We start from the raw sequence: 27,399 nt of genomic DNA, 5'->3' as shown, positions 1-27,399 counted from the left end.
CAGCGAATACAGGTTGTATAGCAGGAAAAGCAGCTGGAAAAATATATTCATATCCTGATCACACAGATGGTCTTCAAAAGCTTCAACAGGCAAGTCAAAGGCACTGGAAAAATCCTGGTTGATCTTCACTGGTGCAGAAATGCAAGTTAAACTGAAGCCAAGGCTGATTCAAAGTTCAGGTCACACCATCCACATAGATCTATATAGAGAAATCACTTTCAATAGGGGAAAGACTAATGATCTCTTCTGCAGTTGCTGCTCATAATATAAATAAATGCTACTTATATGCTTTCTTCCATAGATTTCAAACCATTGTACAAATGAGGTTGGTATCATTATCTGCATTTTACAGATTAAGGAACTGAGGCGCAGGGAGGAGAAATAACTTGAATGAGGGCCAACTAGTCAGTTGCAGGTAGATAGGAATAGAATCCAGGTCTTCTGAGACCCTGTCTACTGCTATATCCACTAGGACATGCTGCCACACTAGAAAAATCCTTAGTCTATTAGGTAGTCCTGCTGCTTTTAATGGGAGCATTCATGTGAATAAGGACTGCAGACTCTGGCTCTTTTGGATCAATAATGCCTCACAATTATTCTACGTAATTAATCATGGACTTTTTGTTATGTTCCATTCTTTTGTTAGCTGCTTGGTGTGTATTAGGTTTTTGATTAATTCTTTAAGGCCAGATATATTGTCTGAAGCTTATAATGGACGACTCATCTTGAGAGTCTGAATTCAGACCTATAATTCATGCTGCTCTTTCTTCTTTTGCACCACGTCCTACATAGATAATATATAGAGCATCTGATGTCATTCAGTTTCTCCAAAATGAGTAGTAGTTTATTGCTCCAGGTACTTTTACTGTGTTTTATGACTGTGTTCAAGAGCCATGACTAGCTGATTGGTCAGAGGGGAATAGGTCAGAGTAGCTGTCACTGCAATAAATGGAAGGATATTGTTATGGAAGAAGAGCACAAGGCAGCAATATAATATAGTGCAGTGGGAATGATTTTTAACACATTGCTTTGTAACTGAGAGAGAAGGAATATAATTTTGTAAATGTATTTATAAACTGCTTCACATAGAAGGATTTGCTAGATCTTTTTAATCATCTTGTTGGCTTCAATAACATACAAGTGTCTAACATTTGTGAACACACAAAAATGATGGAAACTATAAGGGATAAAATCACAGATATATCTTAATTCATGTCCTGTAAGCTCTTTGGAGCATGTATCATATGTTGGTTTGCATGTAAAATCTCTGCATATCTATGGTACTATTTAAAATTTTTTATTAACAATAAAGTGAAAGAGTGTTTGCTGTTGTGATAGTCTTAAAGACGTATTTCCATTACTTCACTCCTGCCATAAGACCTGTCCATCGAGAGATGTCAAAGAACTGAATTAAAAGACCACACCCATTTTTATTCTTGGTTGCCAACTGCTTTGCAAGTGTGCAAGCCAAAGTTGTATTACTTTGGTGATGTGAGAAGACTTCATTATTAACATGTCTTTTATAGTATGAAATATCTGACCACTCTCATTCTTATGATATATTATATTTATGATCTCTCCCCAGCCTATTTTACTATAGGGAGATTGTGATGGGACAGGCCGCCCCTCAGGCTTACAGCCCTGTCATCCTCGGGGCCACCTTCCTGTGCACCTTCCCTCCACCCGTGTCCCTTTAACAAATTCCCATGGTTCCGCACGACAACGCAAGGTCCGGGGCCTGTTTAGGAGCTCCCTAAGTCCCGGTCTCCCGGGGCGCTATGGGATGACCGCGAGGAAGGAGGGGGACCCGGGCCCGCCCTCACTCCGGGTCCCGACCCAGGACCCTAAAGGCAGCGGCGCACAGTCGCTGCCTGGTTGGTGGGGGTTCCTCCGTAATTCACCAACCCTCAGGATCTGGTCAAAGTGCTGCCACGGCTTGCCGCCCCTGTCCTGGGTCACTTCCTTCTCCTTGCCGGGCTGCTCGCTTCGGCGATGGTCTCCTTCGTATCTGCGGACGCCACTCGCCGCTACCTTCGCGCCGGGCTCCTCTCCCCCGGCCAGAGCATCTCCTCCCTTCTCTGCTCTCCCCAGGCGTCCTTTAAAACGCCCGCCTTCTGTGGCCCCGCCCTCCTCTTCTGGGCACTGCCTGATGACGTCACCTGGGGAGGGGAATCTCCTCCTGGCGACGTCCGTGTCCCTGGCTATCCCCGTGCAGATGGGGCACGTGAGCCGGGGTGCCGTCCGTGAGCATCCGCGCTCCCGACTTCCAGGGCTGCCAGACACTGCGGGCTGTGCTGCGGCAGCCCCGCCGGCATCCCTTTTGCCCCCCGCGGGCTCAGGAGTGCGGGGTGCCGTAGGTTCCGGGGCGGCCGGGACCAGCGCCCCGTCACAGAGATAAAGAGCTTTTAAGATCTGTGTGAAGTGCACTAATTGTTGTGATTGTCACCTCAGTAATTCACTATTACACTTTCTAGGAAGAGGGAAGCAAAGGAGATCTTTTACATGTACAGTTTACCAGCTGGACCAATATTAGTAAAGATTTTTTTTCATTTGGACTTCCCCCAATTATAATAGAGTATGAAGGCTGTTTTATATACCAGGAGGTAGTTTCTTTCCTTAGACTCTATGCAGATATTTTGTTGAAAAAAGAAAAGTGCACTTTGAGACACATTTGTTCTACTTCAAGGCTAATTTTGTGTGTGAGAGAAAACTAACTGATGAGAAGATGGATGTGGAGTAGACAAAAAGTCCTGTTGTCAGGGTTGTTCTCCAGTTTGGCACTTCGAGTGCAGAAGATGGGGGCCCACAAGAGACATTAAAAATACCGTGCCTTTATAGGCTTCTGCTTACAAACTCCCCAAGGTCACAGATTCACTGACTTTAGGAGGTAGCTGCCACCAAGTGAACCCCTTTCTTCTTGAACCCAGGAAGAAAGCACTTGGACTCCTTCCTGAGGGGTACCTCTAAGCTCTTGGAAAAAAGGAGAAAGCAAACTGGAGTCTCTGGTAACTTACCTCTCAGAGTTAGGCATGCATACACACACACAGAGCTCCTGTTTCCTTCCAGGACACAAGAATCAAATCATCACCTTAAAAAAGGTGATTTTATTAACAAAACAAAAAAGTATACTCAATAAAGCATACTTAGTTTCTAGGTGTTACAGAGCAACTGAATAAAACACATTAAAACACAGAGAACATCTCTGGGTATACCTTAGATGATGAATGAGGGTGGGAAGGCATGGATTCACACAGAGAAGTTTAACCAAACAACCAAAACAAAGGAAAATACCCTGATCACAACTAAACATACATTACTTTCTCTACTCATGATCTGTGCTGATCTGTACTTCAAGGCTCAGTTCACTCCCATGCCCAATATAACTTGTAGGCATGGTAATTCTGATTACTGCATGTTGCTCCCTGCAGCCCTTAGCTTAGCAGCAGGTCATAGAATCCTAGAATCCTAGGGCTGGAAGAGATCTCAGAAGGTCATCGAGTCCAGCCTCCTGCCCAAAGCAGGACCAACCCCAACTAAATCATCCCAGGCAGGTCTTTGTCAAGCCGGGACTTAAAAACCTTTAGGGATGGCGATTCCACCACCTCCCTAGGTAACCCATTCCAGTGCTTCACCATCCTCTTAGTGAAATAGTTTTTCCTAATATCCAACCTAGATCTCCTGCACTGTAACTTGAGACCATTGCTCTTTGTTCTGCCATTTACCACCCCTGAGAACAGCCTCACTCCACTTTCTCTGGAACCTCCCTTCATATCTATATTCAAATTTCAATAGCCTTTCCCATCCGTTTTCCTGGCTTTCTGCCAACACCCCCTGCTAGCTACCTGAGTTTAACCCTTTAATCAATGGATGCTGGCCAGCACTCCTCCTATCTATCACACCTATATTAATGAAAAGTACAAAACCAAAGTCAACAACAAACTGTGTCAATGCATATTTTCTTTTGTGTAAGACAATCCAATAGTTATTCATTTGTAATTACAGATCAATACTTTTGCTGTGTCAGTGTGCACCCAAATCTACTGAAATTAAAACATGACATTATACAAGGTGAACATATTTTTCTATGCTGAAAACAGGACACCTGGTAAAATAATTTGTATTCAAGCAAGTTCAATGGCAATAAATCATGGTTCTGTTAACCAGAATAATAGTTTCAAATGCACCAAGCTCAAAGTTGTCAGATCATTTCAGGATGGTCAGGTTAGGGGAGCACGACTGTCTCGTAATAGCTCTATTATGATCTATTACTATATCTGTCCATTACTGTTACTTCTCCATTATAAGAGAACTAATTTCCATTGGTAATCTCCATGACTATTCCAGCATGCAAAAATGCTGTGTTTAAGAAGAACTAAAAATTGTAAGGCAAGGCAATTCAGAAAAGGCAAATGATTGCTAAAGGAAATAAAGACAAAATGAACTCTCTGTTAATTTCCCCTCCTCTTCTTCCCATGCTTTCTCATCCCACTTCTCTCTCTCTCTCTCTTATCATATCCTCTCACTGATCCCACATCATCTCTCTCATATCCCCTGTTCTTTCTCTTATCCCCTCACCCATATGCTGTACTGCCTTACTCCTGAGTTTTCTGACATTAGAAGGCGGGGGACCTTTTCATTTATATGTATCAATTGTCATGCACAATCATAGTACTGTAGAAATAATGAGTAATAAAATCGAAATGATTTTCTTTCATATAAAATCATAATTTGTTTAAACTTCATTTTTACTGAGATGCCAGCTAATTAGTGTAGACTGAAGGGAAGATGAAGGTGAAGTAATCAAAGAGCCCTGTATAAAACCAAAGTACAAAGCCGAAGTAAAAAACAAACTGAGTCCATGCTTATTTTCTTTTGTGTGAGGCAGTCCAACAGTTATTTTACTTGTAAGTAGAGATCAGCACTTTTGCTGGGTCACTACACACCCAAATCTTCTGAAAATAAAGCATTACATCTATAGAGCATGACCATATTTTCCTGTGCTGAATACTGGACACCTGGTAAAATAATTGGGATTCTAGAATGTTCAATGGCAATAAATCAGAAGTGTGCAGTGCAAACATTCAAATTCATATCTAGGTGACTGAGCCCAGGTGAAAAAAAAGAAATACGGTGTGGTTGGATTCTTTTTATTTACCTTGTATTTAAAGCTTTAAGGCGTGTGTACACACACACACACACACACACACACACACACACACACACACACACACACACACACACACTCACATTCTGCATGCCTGGCTGAGCCTACCTGTCCTGGTAACTGGCACCACATCTTCCTGAAGCAGCAGCACATGCCAGGGACATGGATGTTCATGTGCATCTTTCCTCACAATTCTACCAGTGTTTGTCACTGTGTAGGAGAGAAGGAACCGGATCTGCTTCCAGCTGCAAAGGAGAGGGTGAGAGAGAGATGACCTGGCCCAAGTCTCTGCAGAGCTCATCTCTCCCTCTCCCACGCTGGCGGAAAGCAGCTTGGCCCTTCCTGCCCACACTCCATTGAAAGGCATCTAACACTTCCCGGCTGCTGCTGGCCACTAGCATAATCCAGCTGCCCTCTAGCCTCTGATTATAGCTCAGGGCAGAAAGGGATTAAGCCCTAAAATGTGCACCACTGTCCCAGGAATCTAACTTCACAGGCTTGAGCAAACACCGATAGAGCAGTGTCTCTGCCATGGAGGGTGCCTAGTGAGTCAAAGGGACCTGGGCTCCTGGCCTCCACTATTGCAACTCTGACAGTGGCAGCAGCTGGAGCTCTGGGCCTAATATCACTGTGAGAGTGTGGCACTGAGCACTCCACGCAGCTCTGAGGACTAGGAAGGGGGCCCAGCACTGCACTCTGGGTGGTCCTGAGGGCTGGCTGCTCCCAGCCCTGTCCCTTCTGCTTGAGGCCCCTCCTCACTTTCCCTTTAGGGCCTGTGGAGGTTGTCAGCTCTACTGGCCTGAAAGGGAGTTCAGTAACTAGGTCTGACTTTTCTTGAAAATTTTGCATATAATGGTACATAAATTGGTATTACTTTCAATGCCATAAATGCCTTGGCTCTATAGGCGCTGCTTATAAAAACTCCCCAAAGTCACAGATTTACTGACTCTGGAAGGTAGCTGCTACCACCAAGTGAAATAAACCCTTTCTTTTTTAACCCAGGGAAAAAGCACTTGGACTTCCTTCCCCAGGGGTACCCCAAGCTCCTCTGCCACAAGAGAGCTTGAAAAAAGAAACAAAAGAAAACTAACTGTGTCTTTGATAGCTGACCTCTCAGGCTAGGCATACACACACACAGTGCACCTCCCGTTTCTTTCCAGGACACAAGAATCAAATCATTGCCTTAAAAAAGATAATTTTATTAACAAACCAAAAAGCTATATGTGATAAAGCATACTTGGTTGCTAGGTGTTACAGAGGAACTGAGTAAAACAAAAGACACAGAACATCTCTGGAATAGTTTATGAGGGATGCAAGGCACTGATCCACACAGAAAAGTTTAACCAAACAACCAAAACAAAGAAAAATGACCTACTCGTGACTAAATACACATTTTCCCTTTTTTTACTCATGATATCTTCCTGGATCAGTCCACTTCCATGCCCCAAATTCTTTGTAGACATGGTAATTCTAATTACCACATGTTGTTGCTTCCTGTAGCCCTTAACTTAGAAGTTCACAAAGAAAGGGCAGGCCAGGTATCTATATGCAATTTACATTTCAGAACTGTATCCCATTGGTGGTTCTGGCTCCCTGACAACACCCTTGCTAGCTACCAGAACTAGGCTTTCTCTTCGATAATCTGTTCCAAATAGTGAGCTCTGAGTCCTTAAGGTGATTTTACAGTTGGAAAATTCTGACTTCTCAATATGTGTCTAAGTCCAGTGGTTCCCAACCTGTGGTTCAGTACCATGGGGGATCTGTGTGAAACTTCTTGCAGCCAGCACATCCTTCAAACCACATTGCTTCCCATTGTTTGGAAAGCAGCATGGGTTGAGGGATGTTCTGGTTGCTGGCATGGAGCCTCGTAGGCAGGCAGCAGTCCCTCAGCCTGCGCTGTTTCCTGAGGCACGGGAAGCAACATGGGTTGAAGGACATACTAATGGGAGCCAGCATGCCCTTCAGCCTGTGCTGCTTCCTTAGTGGGAAGAGGGATGCTGCTTGGGAAGCAGTTTGGCCTGAAGGATGGGCAAGCTGCAGGCACAGCTCTACTGTTTGAGGGGAAGGGCTCATAAAATATTAATAGATTGAAAAGGGGTCTATATCCTTGAAAAGGTTTGGAGCCACTGTCTTAGTCTATTTGGCCAAGATTATCTATGGTCTAGTGTCCTATTGACCTTACATGTGCTGATAGGCAGTTGATTGTGAGGTCATTCAGTGGAATGCAATTTATATTGCAGAATGAAATAGCAAATAGAAACATTCCCTCTCACACACAAACTTACATGATTATGCAGTAATATAAGGAGATATACTTAGCTCATAGAACTGGAAGGGACCTTGAGAAGTCATCAAGTCCAGTCCCCTGTTCTCATGGTGAGACCAAGTACCATCCCTGACAGATTTGCCCCCATGTCCCTAAATGGCCTCTTTAAGGATTGAGTTTGCAACCCTGGGTTTAGTAGGCCATCATTCAAACCATTGAGCTATCCCTCCACCTTCAACACTTGTCTTGTGTTTTTAGTATTTATATTGTTGCTATTGAAAATAACATATGGATTATTAAATGCTTCTTCCCTCCTCCCAGCTTAGCTTCTCGTTGACTTTGAACTTGCAAACCATGTCCATTTGTCCCCATCCTTCTTGTAGATGATTGTGTGAGCTCTCTAATTCACTGCAAGAATAAAATAGGAGATAGGCTGTGATGTGAGCAAACAGGATCTTGTTTGAACACTAATAGCTTTTGTAATTGACAAATGGTGTGAGAAATAATAAGGGAAAAACATGTGAACTGTAAATAGATTTTTTCTTTAATTTGCCATTATACGACAATTCTTAGGTCCTTCTTTAAATGTGTGACTTTTGTTTAATAGATTTTCTCTCAGCTGAACTAGACCTCCATATATCAACAGTGTAAAAGGTATTATTTTTTATTGTGTATATAGACTGTTATACAAACTTTTTTCAGTAGTAAATCAACATGGGTTTATGGGAAGCAGATCCTGTCAAATTAACTTTCTATTTTTCTTTGAGATTGCAAGTTTGACGACAAAAGATAATAGTGTTGACTTAATATACTCAGACTTCTAAAAGATAGTTGACTTAGTACTGCATGACTTTTTGATTTAAAAAAACCCTATAACAATATCCAATTAATATTGCACATGTTAAATAGATTAAAAACTGCCCATTAGGTTTCAAAATATAATTGTAAATGGGGAAGCAGCTGGTGATGTGTTTCTAGTAGATTCCACAGAGATCAGTTCTTGGGCCTACACTAATTAATATTTTTATTGATGACCTGGAAAAAACATACAATAATCATTCATAACATTTGCAGGTTACACAAAAATTAGAGGGAGTAGTAAATAATGAAGAAAACTACAGCCAAACGGGGTCAGACTGGGTATTGTCCATCTAGCCCAGAATCCTGTCTTCTGACAGTACCCAATGTCAGGTATGTCACTGATGAAGAGCAATAGAATTTGTTTGATAAATTGAGTGCAAGCAAACAGTAAGCATTTTGATATGGCTAAATGTATACACCTAGGAACAAAGAATATAGACTGCTTACACAATGAGAGAATCTATCCTTGGAAGTGATGATTCTTAAAATAAACCAATAGATTTGGAGTAGTGCTAATGAGGTTCTTGGAGAGACAACCTTGGGATTGTCAAATAGGAATATTTTACCTCTGTATTTGGCACAGGTGGAGAAGGATATTGATAAATTGAAGAGGGTTCAGAGAAAAGCCACAAAAGTGATTAAAGGATTAGAAAATAAGCCTTATCATGAGAGACTTGAGGAGTTTAGTCTATTTCAGTTACCCAAGAAAAGGTTGAATGACTTGAATACAGTTTATAAGTACCTATATAGGAAACAAATATTTTATAATAGACTCTTCAGTCTAGCAGAGAAAGAGATAACTCATTCCCATATCTGAAAATTGAAGAGGCAAATTCAAACTAAGAATAAGGTGTCAATATTTAATAGTGAAGGTAATTAAACACTGGAACAATTTACCAATGGTCTCGGTTGATTCTCCATCACAGGCAATTTTTAAATCAAGACTAGATGTGTTTCTAAAATATCTACTCCAGGAATTATTTTGGGGAAGCTCTGTTGCCAGTATTATACACAGCAATGGACATCCTCAGTGGGCCACATGAGTAGTTATTCGTCTAAGTGGGCTGCAAAATTGTTGTAACTAAATCTCTTGGGATGGAGTAGTTTTTCTAACTGCACTTGTGCAATAGAATTGAATTTGCGAGGGGTGCCAGTTGAACCATAGCTATGCTTTGATTTGAGGCAGAGGATGCACATGGCTCTCTCACAGTCAGGGTATGTCTACATAGCAGTTATTTCGAAATAACTGACATTACTTTGAAATAACAGTACAAGCGTCTACACAGCAATTCCATTATTTTGAAATAAATTTGAAATAACGCACGGCTTATTCCAACTTCTGTAAGCCTCTTTCTATGAGGAAAAACACCTATTCCAAAATATCTGACGAAGTGGGTCTTTGCCCACGAAAGCTTATGCTCCTACACTTCAGTTAGTCTATAAGGTGCCACAGGACTCCTTGTCGCTATTCCAAAATAGCTATTTCAAAATAGCTGTAGTGTGGATGCTCCCCTGCTGCTATTTCAGAATAGCTCCTCCCCGGGGCCATTCAGTGCCTCCTAGTGCTCTAACTTGAGGTAGCACATCCACATTAGGGAAGGCAGCCTCAGACTAATTTTGAGGCTTCCCTGTAGTGTAGATGTGTTTTTTTTTAACTAAGCTATTCTGGAGTATTTCTTCTGGAATAGCATATTTAGAAATAAGTGTGCAGTATAAACGTACCCTCAGTGTTGTGTGCAATTATCACACATATAGTTTCATGTGCTCTTGCTTTACACAAGTATCATTTTAGTAATACTGGTAGGACAAAAACGACAGATGGAAAGCAGCACAATCTGGCAATACTGTATATGGGCAATAGTAAACAAAATATCTCATGGGCCACATGAAGAACCTCAATGGGCTACAGATTGCTCACCACTGGTTATATAGGAGGTCAGAATAGATGAGTATATTAGAGTTTCTAAAATGCACAGATTACAAGGCCCAAAGGTCTGAGTCCTCATTAGCTGGGAGGTATGTTCATCCTGTTTCTTCTTTGTCCTTACTCAGGCCAAACTCCCATTGGTGAAAGTTTTTTTCTCAGGATTAAGAATCAAGAAAAACTAAGGAAGGCCTTCAGGGTATGGGCCACAGACATAACTAGTACAAAGCTACAAGTAAATTTAATTCAAGGGAACGAACTGATTATATACAATTCACATCGTGCTGAAGCCATTTCTTATGCAATTAGAGAAGTAAACTTTGAACATAGTTGTATTAACTGATGATTAAGTCCTAACACACGAGATTTCTACATGTGTAAAAGCTATGGGCTAAACTGATTGATAGCTGTTAGTCATGCATCGATCCATACCAAAACATTCTATAGCCAAGTGAAAATTCTGCACTCTCCTTTTATTTTGGAAAGCACAGTTATTAGCAGGGTTGTGTGGTTCAAATAGTTTTGTACTGCATTTCCAAACAAGATCATCTCAAGAGGCTGTGTCAGATTATTTTTTTGTCATTGTCAAGAGACCATATCAATAAAGCTGATTAGAGAGTTGAAAATGGAATTGCAATAAACTGTGAACTTAATAGTACCTCAGTGGGAGTTCATTAATATCTTACTAGGTACGTTCATACGTTATCTTAATTGCACATGATCCTTGGTGAAAATGTCTTTTTTTTTTTTTAAATTGTGAGACAACTGTCCTTTGTCAGGTGCCATCCTGTTTTGAAACTTTTATGTGTGACTAAGTAAAGGGATGATAATTCAATCATATTTTAATGGAACAAGGTTGTTTTTTTATTGCTACTGTTAATATGCATTGGACCTTGGCAGAAATGAGAGAGGCAAAAAGAGTGAGAGGAAAAAAAAGAAGTGATTGAAGTTGGAGGCTCAGTGCGATTATACAGAATCTAGATGTTGAGTGTCAGGAACAGTAAAACAAATTCCTGATTTGTATTCTGTGTGTCCTCGTTGATGCGCCACCAAAAGTTTCCTTATTTCATAGTCTCTTCTTTGTTTCCAGCTGGGAGATGAAGAACAGAGAGGGGAAGATAAAATGAAGAGGAAAAGTGAACTCTTATCAGACTAAAGACTACTTGAAAATATAGAAATACTTTCCTAATATTGAAAAAAACATTTGGTTTACCATGTGTGCAATGGTTGTAGTCGCCACATGGATGCTACATTATGGCAAATAGCACAGGAGATTCATATTGTTAAGATGTGGCCTGCATGATGAAAACTCTTAGGAATGCCACTGTGAATATATTTTTAGGGGATCATACTGTGCTTGATGTTGAGAATAGTTCTCTCCTCTTACTCTTTGATATACATGAGTACTTTTCAGACCCCCGGATATTATCTGTATATATTACAAAATGATTATGTATGTTGGTCATCAGAGATCAAATTATTTCCCTTAATGGCAGAGCGGTGTTAGACAATAGGATAGGAAGTACACCGCTAAAAGATTGGAGTCACCTTAGGAATGACAGTGAGCTACTGCGCTCCAGAGTAGTGTAGTTGAAAAGGACTTCGATTCCTGATGTTTTATGCTCTAGTGCACATTCAGGTGAAATGGCTATCTCCTTCATACAAGTGTGAGGGAGGGGAGATGTATTCAACAGAAATTTCCCTTATGGCTTAGCCAAGCAGAGTCAGCTTTGTGTTAAGTTTGTATTTCATTTGTCTTTTAGTCACAATTCTGCTTTTAGAAAAGGAAAGAGTAGCTTAGTAGATCATGGAAAAGGTCTGATTCTACTGTGTTTTTATTCCTAGAATGTTTTCTGTATAGGCTTTCATGGTGTTCAGTGAGTTCAAAGAACCCTACCTCTCAAATAAAACAACTAAGTGTTGTAAAGGAATCCAGAAGAGATCACTCTTCATTAAAGGGGAAAAAAATAAACAGTCATTCTGATATCTAATGTAAAAGAATTACAATGTTTAATCACTGGCTAATACAGTATAATCAAGTCCAATTGTCCTTTGTTATTTTAAGCAGAATATTACCTTTGAGGACCATGTAATACCTCAAACACAGTATAGGCAGTCCCCGAGTTACGCGGATCCGACTTATGTCGGATCCGCAGTTACGAACGGGGCCCTCCCTCTCCCTGGTCTCCAGCAGACCAGGGAGAGGAAGCAAAGCGGCGGAACACGCGGGCGGCGGAACACGCGGGCAGCAGACAGCCCAGACTTGGGGATGCCTGGGGTTCTTAAGTTGAATCTATATGTAAGTCAGAACTGGCGTCAGCCACTGTTGAAACTGATCAGTTTCAGCAGCGGCTGAATCTGGACGCCAGTTCCGACTTACATACAGATTCAACTTAAGAACAAACCTACAGTCCCTATCTTGTACGTAACCCGGGGACTGCCTGTATGTCTTTACAAAAATCTGAAAATTCTTCATGAGCTTGATCAGCATTTCTCAACCTTTTAAAACCTTGCTCCCCTTCAGAAAAATGAAATCAATTGTACGCTCCTGCTGTTTACAATATGGTGTTAATAATGACCTGTTTCTTATTTTATACATCATAGCTAGACCCTTGTGCCCCCTATCCATGAGGGGAGACCCATGCTTTGAGAAACACTGGTTAGATTATGCCTCTATTGCATGGGTGCACATTAACAGTGTGTCTACACAGTAGTGCATACCTTGAAATAAGTTACACAATTTGAGCTATGCAAATTGCGTGGCTCATTTTGAAATTTGAAATTTGGCACTGTCAACACAGTGTTAATTTTGTAATAAATCGCTATTCTGGAATCTTCCTTAATCCTCATGCAACAAAGTTTACAGGAAGCTGGAATAAGAAACGCTTTATTTCTAATGTGTTTCAAAATAGCAGGTGTGCTGTTAAGATGAACAGAACGCTATTTTGGGATTACAGACGTTATCCTGAAATAGTGCCGCTGTGTATATGTACCCTAAAGGATATTCAGGAAGGTAAAATGATTTCCCTCCCATTCTTTTCCAGATAGTGCAAAGGTCAGTGAGAACTGAAGTCCTTGTGCTTGCAGAGCAGAAGTCTAGTATCAAAATGCAAGGGCTGTTCAGAAAAGAGATTTTCCTGTGGGAAATATTGACATTTCAAAATTAGCTTCTGTTCTGAATCAGAATGGAAAGTCAAAATAACAAAAAAAGGGTAATAGAACAAAACATTCTAAAAATGTTTCATGTCCAAAAGGAAACAATAAAACGTTTTGATATTTTTGATCAAAATGAATCACATTTTCATTTTGAATTGACATTATGCAAAAAAAAAAGTTTTGTCTTGCTTATTGGGCAGCTTAAAAGAATTTTACCATCACAATGAAGTTAATACTATCACTTTGATCCAAAATAGCTGTTTGAAACTATAACTTTTAATTCTCCATGTCTTGCCAGAAAATTTAATGTTTTTCATTTGACTTGACATTTTTTTATTAATATGCAGGGCTAACATTAAAAGACACTCTAGTTGTTCTTGTTAAATTGATAGGAAGAGGATAGTTCTTTATTTACTTGATAAATATGCACCATTTTATCCCTGCTTAGAAGGGTTTTGAATGAGAAACCTTGCAGTTAGCTAAACTAACCCATACCATACAGATTTAAGATTGGACTCTTATGCTGAGATGGTGTTACAAACACATTATATACAGTGTATAAAGAAAATTTCTGAATCTTTCCTGTGAATTATCTATGACACATATGTGCTTAAACAAATTATGTCTTCCATTCAACCTCTCTTCTCTTGCTGCTTTAATCCTTCAGAATTCCTTGTAATGCTGGATTTGTTGACAGCCCAATCACTCCCAGTAGCAGCAGAGTGTGATGTTTCATTGCAGGTTCAAACAAGTCCATCAATGATTATTAGCCAAGATGGGCTAGGACGGTGTCCCTGGCCTCTGTTTGTTTATCAGAAACTAGGAATAGGTGACAGGGGATCTGTCTTATATCTGCTTGTTAATTCTCTATGCAGCACCTGTCATTGACCATTATTGGAAGCCCAGCATGATATGTTCCCCTTGGAGTGCCACCTGGAACTTGAATATCATTGAGCCCCTCTGATCCACTAGGCTGTTGTCCTTCTTACACAGTACTGCTATGAGAAGCTAACAAAGTCCTCACCAGCATACATACACGCAGGGACTCACCTAGATTTACAATTACATACAGGCTTTCTGACCAGCACCCGAATGGGAAGGCTATAGCCAGGGCACCAACCAAGTCCTCAGGTAAACCCGTAATTATATTGTCTTGCTCTGCACGGGGAACTGTACAGTGTAAGCTCATAAAATCCATTCCCTCCTTCAATGTGGAGAGGAATATTCAACAGCCTTTGTTCCTGAATTACGAATCACACACACTTCACTCCAACTCAGTGATTTAGATAAAGCAAAAACAGGTGTATTAACTACAAAAGATAGATTTTAAGTGGTAGCAAACAGCTCAATGCAGATTACCTAGCAAATAAACAAAAAATGCAAACCAAGCTTAATATTCGAAATACATTAAATATGAATAGTGAAGTCTCACCCTAAGAGATGATACAGGTAGACTGAAGAATCTTAAGGGGCAAGCTGCACTTGTTTACAGATTGGACTCCCCAGATGTTTCATTCACAGGCTAGAAATCCCTTTAGCCTGACTCCTGTACTTCCCCCAGCTCCATCTTTGTTCCTGATGTGTTCCCAGGTGTCTTCTTGGGTGGGGAAGGAAGAACTCCATATAATGTCACTCTCTGCCTTATATATTTTTGTATATGATGAGAACACTTCGTTCCCAAAGCTTGGCTCCCAGACTGATCTGTGGAAAAATACTGGCAGCCCAAGATGAAGTCCAGAGACATGTGGTTTCATCACATGGCTGCTATGGACTCTACAAAGACATTACATTGAGGCTGTCTAGCTCATGTTTCCAGGAAGGCTTCCCAGGTGGGAGTCTCCTAAAGCCTATTGTTTTTTTCCTAATGATGCATTGACCTGGTTAGGCCCTTTCCCACCATGCTATCTAGACTGAAAGCATTTTATTTAATGGCCATCATGCAAGTACAGAAATAAAGATACCTAGTCAATATTCATAACTTCAGGTACAAAATTATACATGCATGCATATTGGATAATCAGAGTAAGCAACTCATAACTTTTCCAATGATACTTCACATGATTTATCTTGCACAAATTTGTAATAATTACGCTATAATCATATCACAGTAATATCACTGTGAAGAATATGGAGTGCAGTGGGTAGAGGGACCTTTGGTTTGACCTAGTACTATTCTTAAACACACAGCAAATAGGGATTTGAAGGGGGGAGAAAACAAATTCTAAAGGTGTTTTAAGAAGTCAGGTATACAAGGGGAGGGTAGTGCTAAGGTTTTAGGTATCTAGATTGGTCAAGATATACAAATACTTCCCTTAATTTTCAGGTAGAATTCAGAGCATATTTATTGTTACCATGTGACAGCTCTTGGAGGCATAGGTGGATGGTATTGGCAGTTTCCATGTGTTTACATCACAAAAAATGATAAGAATTGACGCTTAATAGGTGGTTTCAGAAAATAGGCTAAGGATCATACAGAACAACCTTTTTTTTCATTCCTAAACATCCCTCAAGGTCAAGATTAATTAACATTAGTGCTGCAGTGTTGCTTACAGTGCCACTGTCTGAGCTATCCTGTATTGTACATGGGGTAAATAGAAGGCTTTTTATGGTAAAACTGGCAAGTCCGAATCTTGTCAGAAACTTAGATTCACATTTTACAAACTTGAACATTGTGAATCTCCTTTTACAAGAAGTAAATTAGCCATTATTGGAATGTTAAATCTGAATCCCCTTGATTTTCCATGGGCATGTAGATCTAAATTTCAGGAGTTATGGATAAAATTAAGGCCATGTTGATGTCAGTAAGAACATTCATTTCCATTGACTTGTGTGGGGCAGAATTCTACCCCAGGGGTGTGTGTGTGTGTATTGGATTCAACATTGGTTCCAAACCCAGAACATGACACTTTTCTAGTTCTGGTTTAGGCATGGTTGAAATGTCACAATATTTTAGCCCAAGAAGATAAAGAATGGTTGATTTCATGAAAGCTCTGACATTTTTATTTACAGTGTGATGAAGATTGGTTAATTAAATCCAGATGTGAAACCTATGTCTGAAATGATCTCAGACTAGATTCGGACTCCTAATCTGAATCCAAGTATTACCTTCTGGGGTCATCTCCAGTGAGGAAAACATATTTTATAAATTGTCATTAAAGCTTCAAAACAAAATGAAATTATGCTGAAACTCATGAGCCTAAAGAGTTAACTCAATGGAGTCATCTGAAAGAGGAAAATAGAAACTTAAATGTTCTATTTTCATTATTTCTTACATAAGACTCTATTTTTTCATCTTAATAATATCCTCACTCAAAATAGCACAATATCACACAGGACCATATGACAGAGGATTCCCATTTCATTTAATGGGGGATGCACCCATGTTGCTGAAGCTTGAGTATTTTCCTTTAATTAGTCAAGGATATTCCAACAGTTATGCTTCTTAAATTGTTCCAAGGATAATGTGTAATTCTCAAGAGTATGACCTACACCTGACATTTTTCTAATTATTTGATATCTTAATGAGTTGGGTAGGAATTTAAAAAGTTCAACAGCAAAAATAATATATTCTGTATGTTTAAGCTGACATGAGCAGATGTTCACTTTTATGTATCTGGAATGCTGACTAGATTCAGGAAAAGGATCATGGGAATAACAAATATCCTTCTGGTATGGCTTTGTAATTTTGTCCTCAGTTAGCAAGCAAGAGGGACCAATTTTGGTAAGTCCTGGAAATTTGCCCATGCACCAGTAGTGAGAGAAGAGTTTGAATGACGGGGGGAGGGGGAGAGGGAAAGGAGGAATGGAATGGAAGCTCTGATATATTGTGCATAGTTGAACTGGAATGTTTGCACTGCATATTAGACCTGGATTTTATTTTTTCCCTCTTGCTACATTAAGAAAATCTGTCTAAAAATCATGTCCTTGTGGAAAATGCATAGACATTGAGAAGGAAACAATACAAATAACAGGATTGGTTTTAATGTTGTAACTGCTACATGCAAATTGAAACAGACAGAGCTGATTAACATTTCATAAGTGAGAAAAAAAGATTTTGAAAACAAAACATTTGTTTACATTATGAAAGTACTGGACAAAATTCAATGAAGTTTTGCTCCATAGTGGAGTGAAGAGCGTATCTTTAGATTTTAGTTAATAAACATGTGATACATACATTGGGATTCATTTTGTTCACATATCTGAACAGGTTAGATACAGTTTTTAACTTGTGTAGTTTACGTTTATAGCACTCATCCCATTGCACAGTTGTTGAACACACAATATTGTATATTGGACCAGACTTTAATTTAAGCAGTGCGTATACAATGCCACACCTTTGTCCATGGTTAACTATGTTCTTCTGATACCATCCTATTAGGATGAAAACTGAGCTGATACCTAACCAAATAAACTTTGGTTCCAGCATTATACAGATTGGGAGAGGAAAATCCCTCTTAATTAAACCAAAAAAGTGTTCAGGTAATTTTTTTTAAAATTGCCAATAGTTAGAAATGTAACAATACTATCAGTTCTGGTACTTGGAATAATCATAGGAGTGCAGATCTTCCACTGATGTAAATTGTCATAACTCAGTTAACTTATATGAAATGCTGCTGACAATTTATATCAGCAGAGAATCTGTTTGTAGGTATCTCCTATATAGTCTGTATAAGGAATATTGCTGAAACGGATGTAACAGATCTATCGGTCCAAGGCAGTGTTCTCAGAATGTGGGTCAAGACCCCAAAGTGGGTGGCAACTCCATTTTAATAAGGTCACCAGGACTGGCTTAAACTTGTTGGGGCCCAGAACCAAAGCCTGCATGACTGCCTGGATCCAAAATCAAAACTTGAGGGCTTCGGCCTTATGTGGTAGAACTCAGGTTATAGGTCCTCTACCTGGGGCTGACCCCCTTGTGCATCTGCTTTGTTCCCCTTTACTAGGGCAGTGTGGCTTTGTGTTTGCCATACTTCCCCACAGCACAGTGGAGCTAGGCATGTTCAGGGTTCAGTCCCCCATCTTGTGACCGTGTAGTCACTTTTGTTGTTAGAAAGGGGTTGTGGTGCAATGATGTTTGAGAACCCCTGATCTAACTGTCCACATACTAAGCCTTAGATTTTTGAAACTGGTCTTTTAAAGAGTGTGACAAAAACTTAGAATAGGAGAAGCAAAAGTCAGACTACTACAATGAAGAATTCATTTCTGTAGCAGAGAGCAATTTCTATAATCAGAGTTGAAAATGTAAACATTTTTAGGGTAATAATTTATAGCAACAAAGCATGATATTTGGCAAGCTCTTGCACACAAAGTTCTTACAGATTTCAGTGGGAGTTCTGCGCAAAGAGCATAGGTAGGATCAGGCCCAAACAAGGGATGTAAAATCCTAATTTATTAGTTAACTGATTAAGCATTCACCAGCAGGGGGAGAGAGGGGTACTCCACCCTGGTTGCTTCTGGCCGCTTGCAGGGCTGCCAGCTCCTAGCCCACTGGGCCCTATGTGGGAGGTTGCTCCCTAGCTACCAGTTAGCCATTACATAGTAAGTATTACTTGCTGTGGGTGATGCTTACTAGGAAGTGTTCCCTATAAGATGCTCAGCAGCACAGCTTCACAGGTGGTTTAAATGTGTAGCTCGAGAATGCCGGGGGGTTATCAGGAAGGTGAAAGCGCAAATGGAATTGTGACTGGCTAAGGATGTGAAGGATAACAATAAAGGTTTCTACAGGCATGTTAAGAAGAAGGTGATCAGAGAGGGTGTGCGGCCCCTAATGGATGAAGGAGGTAACCTAGTGACAGATGATGTGGAGAAAACTGAAATACTCAATGCTTTCTTTACCTCTGTATTCACGGACAAGGTGGGCTCCCAGACTAATGCGCTAAGTGACACAAGATGGGATGAAGATGGACAGCCCTTGGTGGGTAAAGAACAGGTTAGGAACTATTTAGAAAAGCTAAGCGTACACAAATCCATGGGTCCGGTCTTAATACATCCGAGGGTACTGAGGGATTTGGCAAATGTCATTGAGCAGCTTTTGGCCATTATCTTTGAAAAGTCGTGGAGATCAGGAGAAATCCCAGATGATTGGAAAAAGGTAAATGTAGTGCCCATCTTCAAAAAAGGGAAGAAGGACGATCCAGGGAACTATAGGCCGGTTAGTCTTACCTCGGTTCCCAGAAAAATCATGGAAGGGATCCTTAAGGAATCCATTTTGAGGCACTTGGAAGAGAGGAAAGTGATTAGGAATAGTAAGCATGGATTCATAAAGGGAAAGTCATGCCTGACCAATCTGATTAGCTTCTATGGTGAGGTAACTGGCTCTGTGGATGGGGGAAAGTCAGTGGATGTGATATACCTTGACTTTAGCAAGGCTTTTGATGCGGTCTCCCACAATATTCTTGCCAGCAAGTTAAGGGAATGTGGATTGGATAAATGGACAGTAAGATGGATAGAAAGATGGATAGAAGGCCGGGCCCAGTGAGTAGTGATCAATGGCTCGATGTCAGGATGGCGATCGGTTTCTAGCAGAGTGCCCCAAGATTCAGTTCTAAGACCGGTTTTGTTCAATATCTTTATTAATGACCCGGATGAGGAGATGGATTGCACCCTCAGCAAGTTTGCGGATTACACTAAGTTAGGGGGAGAGGTAGATATGCTTGAGGGCAGAGATAGGGTCCAGAGTGACTTAGACAAATTGGAGGATTGGGCCACAAGAAATCTGATGAGGTTCAACAAAGACAAGTGCAGAGTCCTGCACTTGGGAAGGAAGAATCACAAGCATTGTTACAAGCTGGGGACCAACCAGCTAAGTAGTTCTGCAGAAAAGGACCTGGGGTTATAGTGGATGAGAAGTTGGATATGAGTCAACAGTGTGCCCTTGTAGCCAAGAAGGCTAGTGGCATATTAGGTTGCATTAAGAGAAGCATTGCCAGCAGATCCAGAGATGTCATTATTCCCTTTTATTCGGCTCTGGTGAGGCCACATCTGGAGTATTGTGTCCAGTTCTGGGCCCCCTCACTACAAAAAGGATGTGGACACATTGGAGAGGGTCCTGCAGAGGGCAACCAAAATGATTAGGGGGCTGGAGCATATGACTTATGAGGAGAGGCTGAAGGAGTTGGGTATGTTTTGTCTGCAGAAGGAAAGAGTGAGGGGGATTTGCTAGCAGCCTTCAACTTCCTGGAGGGAGGTTCCAAAGAGGATGGAGAAAGGATGTTCTCAGTAGTGACAGATGGCAGAACAAGGAGCAATGGTCTCAAGTTGTGGTGGGAGAGGTCCAGGTTGGATATTAGGAAAAACTATTTCACCAGGAGGGTAGTGAAGGACTGGAATGGGTTACCTAGGGAAGTAGTGGAGTCTCCATCCCTAGAGGTGTTTAAGTCTTAGCTTGACAAAGCCCTGGCCAGGTTGATTTAGTTGGGATTTCTCCTGCCTAGAGCAGGGGATTGGACTTGATGACCTTCTGAGGTCTCTTCCAGCTCTATGGTTCTATTATTCTATGATTCTATGAATAAGTGTTGTGTCTTATAATGGTCACATTAGACAGGCATCTGAACCATGTCTAGAAATTACAAAGTGTCTCTAGATAAGATAATATGTTTCAGCAATTGTTGGGATTTTAACACTGACTGTAGTTCAGTAAGGGTATGTCTAGACTTGCCCCCTACTTTGAAGTAGGAAGGCAAATGAAGCATACCAAACTTGCAAATCAAGTCCGGGATTTAAATATCCTGCACTAGATTTGCATATTCCCTGCTGGTCGCCATTTTAGAAATTCACTAGCCCGGAATAACTGCCCGCGTCTACACGCGGCAGTGAAACAGGAGTCCGATTTAAAGCCCTAACTTGAATTAGCTGGTATTCCTCCTGCAATGAGGTTTACCAGCTAATTCGAATTAGGGGCTTTAAATCAGACTCCTGTTTCACTGCCGTGTGTAGACGCGGGCAGTTACTCCGGGCTAGTGAATTTCTAAAATGGCGACCGGCCGGGAACATGCAAATCTAGTGCGGGATATTTAAATCCTGGGCTTGATTTGCAACTTCAGTATGCTTCATTTGCCTCCCTACTTCGAAGGCAAGTATAGGCATACCCTAAATGTATATATCTGCTCGACTGGCTTTATTGCTGTGCTGCCGTCTTTCCATAATTATTTAAAGGCATATTTGGGACCTCATCCTGTAAGATTCTTGGGGACGTTCAGTGATTTTAAACTTACACTGATCTCAGTAGGAGTTGAAGGAATTGAGGACTTTCCAGGATTGATCCCTGGGATGTATTGTTCCTTCCTTTTGAGAGAGCGAGAAGAGCAATACACATTGGTAGGAATGCTTTTGTAAAGATAGGAGGTGACTGTCAGAGCATACCAAAATATTTGTACTTTAGCATGAAATATTGATGTTTCCACAGGCATAAACCATCTTAAATTTATTATCATGCTTGGGCACATGGTGAGTCCTTCTCTCTAAGCTTCTCAGTTGAACTTCAGGTTCCCAAACGATTAGATACTTGTAAAACCTGATGACTAGTAAAAAGGATATATATACAGATTGTTCTGTTCGCTGCTTTGTTTGGCCATGGTAGCCTCAAGGGAAGAAATAAATAGTTTGATTTGAGCTAGATTAATCCCAACAAATAGAAGAACTCAGAGGGGAATTTGGAAGAATGTTACTTTTTAATTTTTCTACTGTGGTTTTCTTATGAATGAGCCATTTGTTTTAACTTGGAAGCTGAAGATCATGGCTTATTAGAAAAAAAAAGTGTCACCGCTGCCATAGGAACAAAAAAGCTATCCACACTAAAATGAAATATCTAGGGCCTGATTTTGAAAATGTCAGGTGCAAAACTGTGTACAATTGCATGCACAGTTTGTGCATAGTAATGAGGCTCCATTTACAAAGTGGATATCAGGAGATGTAAACGAACAGTTAAATGAACAACTGGCCAATTGTATATGCTACATGTGATATGCAAAGGCAAGAACAGACATTCTGTTCACAAATTACTTATTCAGTAGCACAATAGATATTTTTGAGTATCAGTCTCTTAAATGTGTTTGAGAATTTTCAGAACGAACTGAAAATAGTTTATTTCGGTGATTACTTTGCTTGTAATTTGTTCACTCCTGAAGTAATTTACTAGATGGATTATTTGACTTGCAAGGAGGTACTGAAGGAGAAAGAAAATAACAGACAGATATATGGTGGACTAACAGAGGTTTAGCTGAAACTAATGCTAGAACTATGGCGAATTTATGAACATATTATTTATCAGTAACCTTTTTTTCCCTGCAGATTCCCCAGATCAGTTATGCCTCAACTGCCCCAGAATTAAGTGATGACAGGCGCTACGATTTCTTCTCACGAGTGGTCCCTCCAGACTCCTTCCAAGCACAGGCAATGGTTGACATTGTAAAAGCTTTGGGGTGGAATTATGTGTCAACTTTAGCATCTGAAGGAAATTATGGAGAAAAAGGAGTGGAGTCCTTCATGCAGATTTCCAGAGAGGCAGGTAGGTAAAGCAAGTATTGTATGTATTGGACAGATATTTAAGTGTTATATGTTATACTATTCTTCTCTGCATAGAACTTTGACTCTAAAATTGTTTCACTTCCTTATAATGCCTCAGTAATGGCTCCTGATACTCTCATTCTTAAATTACTCAGGGGGTTCCAGAAACAAAGTACTTGAGGGTTTAAAACTTGAATGGTTTTCATGCACTGTTGGAGAAAATATGAAATACTGAATTGCTTCTGGTATTCTAGTGTAAACTATTATATTATGATGACATGGTACAAGTTAGGTTTTGAAATACTGAGCTTTTATCTCTACACAGTAAAAGTTCTTTGAAAGCAGAAAATTATTAGACACTGACTCATGTCATACTATACCTGCCCACCTTTCAAGCGACTTTGAGATACTGTATCAGTTTTGTTCTCCATCATTTGTCTTGACAAATGTATTGAGGAAAACCATTCTCTTCTGTTTGAAGGGGAAAAGCCTACTGACCTGGGGAGAGAGATCAAATACATTTATTAAAAAAAAAAACCACACCACTTCAGGGCATAAGAGTATTTGAGTCCAGAGCTGTCATGTGTTTTTGGTACTGGGATTGCTTTGACATAAGTGGCTGAAAAAAATCACATTCCCAAAAGTCTAAACTTCAAAAGAAATACCTCAAGGGTTGATATCACTATACTGGAATATGTCTGCTGGGTAATAGTGATGTTCTAGGCAAACAAGTAAATACACTCAAGATCATCTCATCTGAAGAAGTGGGTTTTGCCCATGAAAACTCATGATACTATACACATCGTTGTGTTAGTCTCCAAGGTTCCACTAATTTTAAAAAAAGTTGTTTTTAAGGGAATACACTGTCATACTGGCTTCATTTCTCAAAATAGACTAGGAATTTCTGAGGCATCTGTGGGTATAAGAAAATGAATCCATCACAAGTTAAGCTCTTGGAAGTGATTGTTTTTATTTTATAGGCTGAAGAATTTGAGGATCTCTCATGTTCCAGTTAGGGTAGGGTACTTATATTGAAAGTAAATAGCATCTTTTCTTATATAAAATTCATCTCTGTAGATATACGGTGATATATTTTGGCAAGAGTAAATATAAAATAGAAAGTAATGTTTTATCATAAACATTTTGTTACTGTTATCAGAACAGTGTCTGGACCTTCCACCCTTAAGCAAGTAAAACTTCCATTGACTTCAATTGGAGTAAAGACTGAAGGACTGGAACCATCTCAGTAGTGACGGATGGCAGAACAAAGGAGCAATGGTCTCAAGTTACAGTGGGGGAGGTCTAGGTTGGCTATTAGGAAAAAGCTATATCACCAGGAGGGTGGTGAAGTACTGGAATGTGTTACCTAAGAAGGTGGTGAAATCTCCATCCCTAGAGGTTTTTAAGTCTCGGCTTGACAAAGCTCTGGCTGGGATGATTTAGTTGGGTTGGTCCTGCTTTGGGCAGAGGACTGGACTCGATGACTTCCTGAGGTCTCTTCAAGCCCTATGATTCCATGATTCTATAATTCTCTCTCCATATTATTAATGAGAAAGCATTCTGCAGGGCAGAGATGGTAATGGGGTTTGCAGTGGTCTCAGATAAGTTTTGTCTTCACCATTTTTACAAAACTGGTTCAGAAGCACACGTCATGCATTTGCAGATTACCTGTATTATCCATGAGTTGCAGAGTGTGAGCCAGTTCACTCACTCCCCAAACTGTCACTGAGTAAATTGTTGCATCTCATTCGTCAGCATAGTCTCTGTAAGAATTGCAGAGGTGATGCTTCTGCACTTGTAAGAGTGGGTCTTTAGAAAAAGGGAACCTAGAAGTGTTTCATTCTGTTAATATTACAGAAGAAGCTGGAATTTGCATAAATTCCTCTGTTCATTTGAATACATATTTATGTGGTATTAAAGAAAATGAGTTTGGATTTAATGCCACAGGAAGTGACAATATGCAATATTCATTATAATTTCAAATTCAAATGAATCACAAACACTTTTGCAAAATAATACCGAGCATGTGTTTTCCATATGAAGGACAAACTATTGTGCTGTAATAATGTTGTGCTTCAGATGTTTTACAGAAATAACTTAGTAGAAAGAATTGTTCATGTAATCAACATGAAACTAAACATATGTCATAAAAAAGCTAAAAATAAAGCATAACTGTATAGTTACCCTCTTAAAACCAGTATGAAGTGCGTGGTATATAGGTTAAGAAGCTGGCAGGTATATTGCATAAGATTGTTTCATATAAGTAGCTTGTCTTGTCTGGGAACTCATATTATTTAATCTTATATGATTTATAAGATTATAAATAATAATTTATAACAAGAAGCAATGGGCTTAAACTGCAGCAAGGGAGGTTTAGGTTGAACATTAGGAAAAAGTTCCTAACTGTCAGGGTAGCCAAACACTGGAATAAATTGCCCAGGGAGGTTGTGGAATCCTCATCTCTGGAGATATTTAAGAGTAGATTAGATAAATGTCTATTAGGGATGGTCTAGACGGTATTTGGTCCTTCCATGAGGACAGGGGACTGGACTCGATGATCTCTTGAGGTCCCTTCCAGTCCTAGTATTTTATGATTCTATGATCTTCAGTGGTACCTCAAATGCTGTGCAGCATCTTTTTTTTTTAAGTCTCAGCTTGACAAAGCCCTGGCTGGGTTGATTTAGTTGGGATTGGTCCTGCTTTGGGCAGGGAGCTGGACTTGATGACCACCTGAGGTCTCTTCCAGCCCTAGGATTCTATGATTCTATGATCTTTTTCTTAAGATTGCATTGACTTCATGCATGTTACCCTGATACAGCTAAAGTGGTACTCTGAGTGTATTTAACATCTTTCAACCATTTCCCTGGCTTCTTTTAAAAGTTCAGAATGAACAGAAAGCCCTAGGTGATCCCATTTCCTAAATATTTTACAGAGATGACAACCAAATGTTCAGGTATAATTTACTGGAGATAGATATTCATAGCAAGCAATGAAATGGGTTCCACCCACCTGCCTTGATAGGTGGAAAACTAGCTTGACTGGGGCATCCCTGGTAGAAAGGGGAAGGAGAGCACAGATGGAGGGATGCAGGAGTGGAACCTCCCCTTCTAGAGTCTTCATATACCTATAGGCCAATTGAGAGAGATGTAAACTTAAGAGAGTCTATCCCAAGTTAAATAGTGTGAACCCTATGACCCCTGTACTTGTACCAGTTAAAATGCCTACTATGTGGGAGTATGTGTTACGTGTTATACGTAAGAACTTCAACCTGTTACTTAAAATTCATCCCTCTGTTTTCATTTACTGCCATGTCCAGATTAAGGATTATTTTGTTACCTCGGGGATTTATTGAATCATTACATGACAAGCCCTGTTTAGGGCTGAAACTGACTAAGAAAGGCCTGGAGTCTCCTGGAATCAACATCAATCTCCCAGAGTGTATTGAAAGCAATAAAATTTTAATAGGATATTTTAAGAAAATGGCATTATCATGTTGGGGGGAAAAAGCCTTCAGGAATAGCTTCAGAGAGAGTTGGCAATCCGACCCTGTTTTGAAGCACTGGGTAATGGTGCTGCCCAAAGAGCAGATATCGCAAAGTGCCTCCTGATTCCCCTACGGTCCGAGGGGCATGAACCCCATACTTTCTCCCCAGCTCACTGGTGCAGCTGCATTGGCCAGAGCACCAGGGGGCCAAGCCACAGTCACAGGATGGACATAACAGTTCTATGGAGGTCAATCTTCTCACTCTGTTGCTATTCATGGTATGGATGCAAAACAGTCCCTTGCTCCTCAGTAGGTACACAGAATGGGCCAAAGATCATAGCTTAGCTGTGGGCCTATGTGTAAGGAATTCACTCCCTCTGGTGATTTGCCTTCAGTGTATAGTGTAAAACATATATGTTTAACCAGCTTCTTTGGCTGGCCACTGTGACATTAGTGAAGGAGTTCTTTGAAGAGGTGATACAGGGAAATATTTTTAATGAGTCTCCCAGTAGGGGTCTACACGTCTACACTGTGGGGGTTTTCCGGGATACCTCTGGTATAGTTATAGTTATAGTTTTCCCCATTTCTAGTGAGGTAACTAGATGATAGTCTAAGACAGTGGTTCCTAGCTAGGAATGCTTGTTACCCTGGGGGAAGACAGGGATCTTCCAGATGGTACATCAACTAATCTAAATATTTGTTTATTTTTTACAACAGGTGACAAAAAACAATAGTCAAGTTAGTGCAAAGTAGAATTTCATACAATGACTTGTTTACACCGATACACTGATATTTACATTGATATTTATGTTCCAACTGATTTATTTTATAATTATCATTTAAAAATGAGAAAATAAGCATTTTTCAGTAACAGTGTAATGAAACTTGGGGGTATATGATAAATCAGACTCTTGACGGGGGTACTGTTATGAGTAGGATTCCTATACTATATTAATTAAAATAACACAAAATAGTACTGGTTGGACTTCTATAATCCAGACTTCCATTTTTTGATAACATCTTGTATCCCCACCGATGCT

At 40.2% G+C, this 27,399-nt stretch overlaps 1 protein-coding gene across 2 annotated transcripts in view; it reads left to right on the top strand.

Moving 5' to 3' along the window:
• GRM7 (glutamate metabotropic receptor 7) overlaps positions 1 to 27,399 on the top strand; it is a 629,590-nt gene that overhangs the window by 175,134 nt on the left and 427,057 nt on the right. For both annotated transcript variants that reach the window (XM_075938705.2, XM_089781232.1), the window contains exon 2: positions 22,660 to 22,876. In XM_075938705.2, coding sequence (XP_075794820.1) covers positions 22,660 to 22,876 — 217 coding nt within the window. The remainder of the gene's footprint in view (positions 1 to 22,659; positions 22,877 to 27,399) is intronic.

The sequence above is a fragment of the Pelodiscus sinensis genome, chromosome 11 (assembly GCF_052426305.1).
Source record: "Pelodiscus sinensis isolate ZL-2025 chromosome 11, ASM5242630v1, whole genome shotgun sequence".
Taxonomy (NCBI): Eukaryota; Metazoa; Chordata; order Testudines; family Trionychidae; genus Pelodiscus; species Pelodiscus sinensis.
The sequence above is the reverse complement of the archived record's forward strand: the minus strand, read 5'-3'. Positions and strand labels throughout refer to the sequence as shown.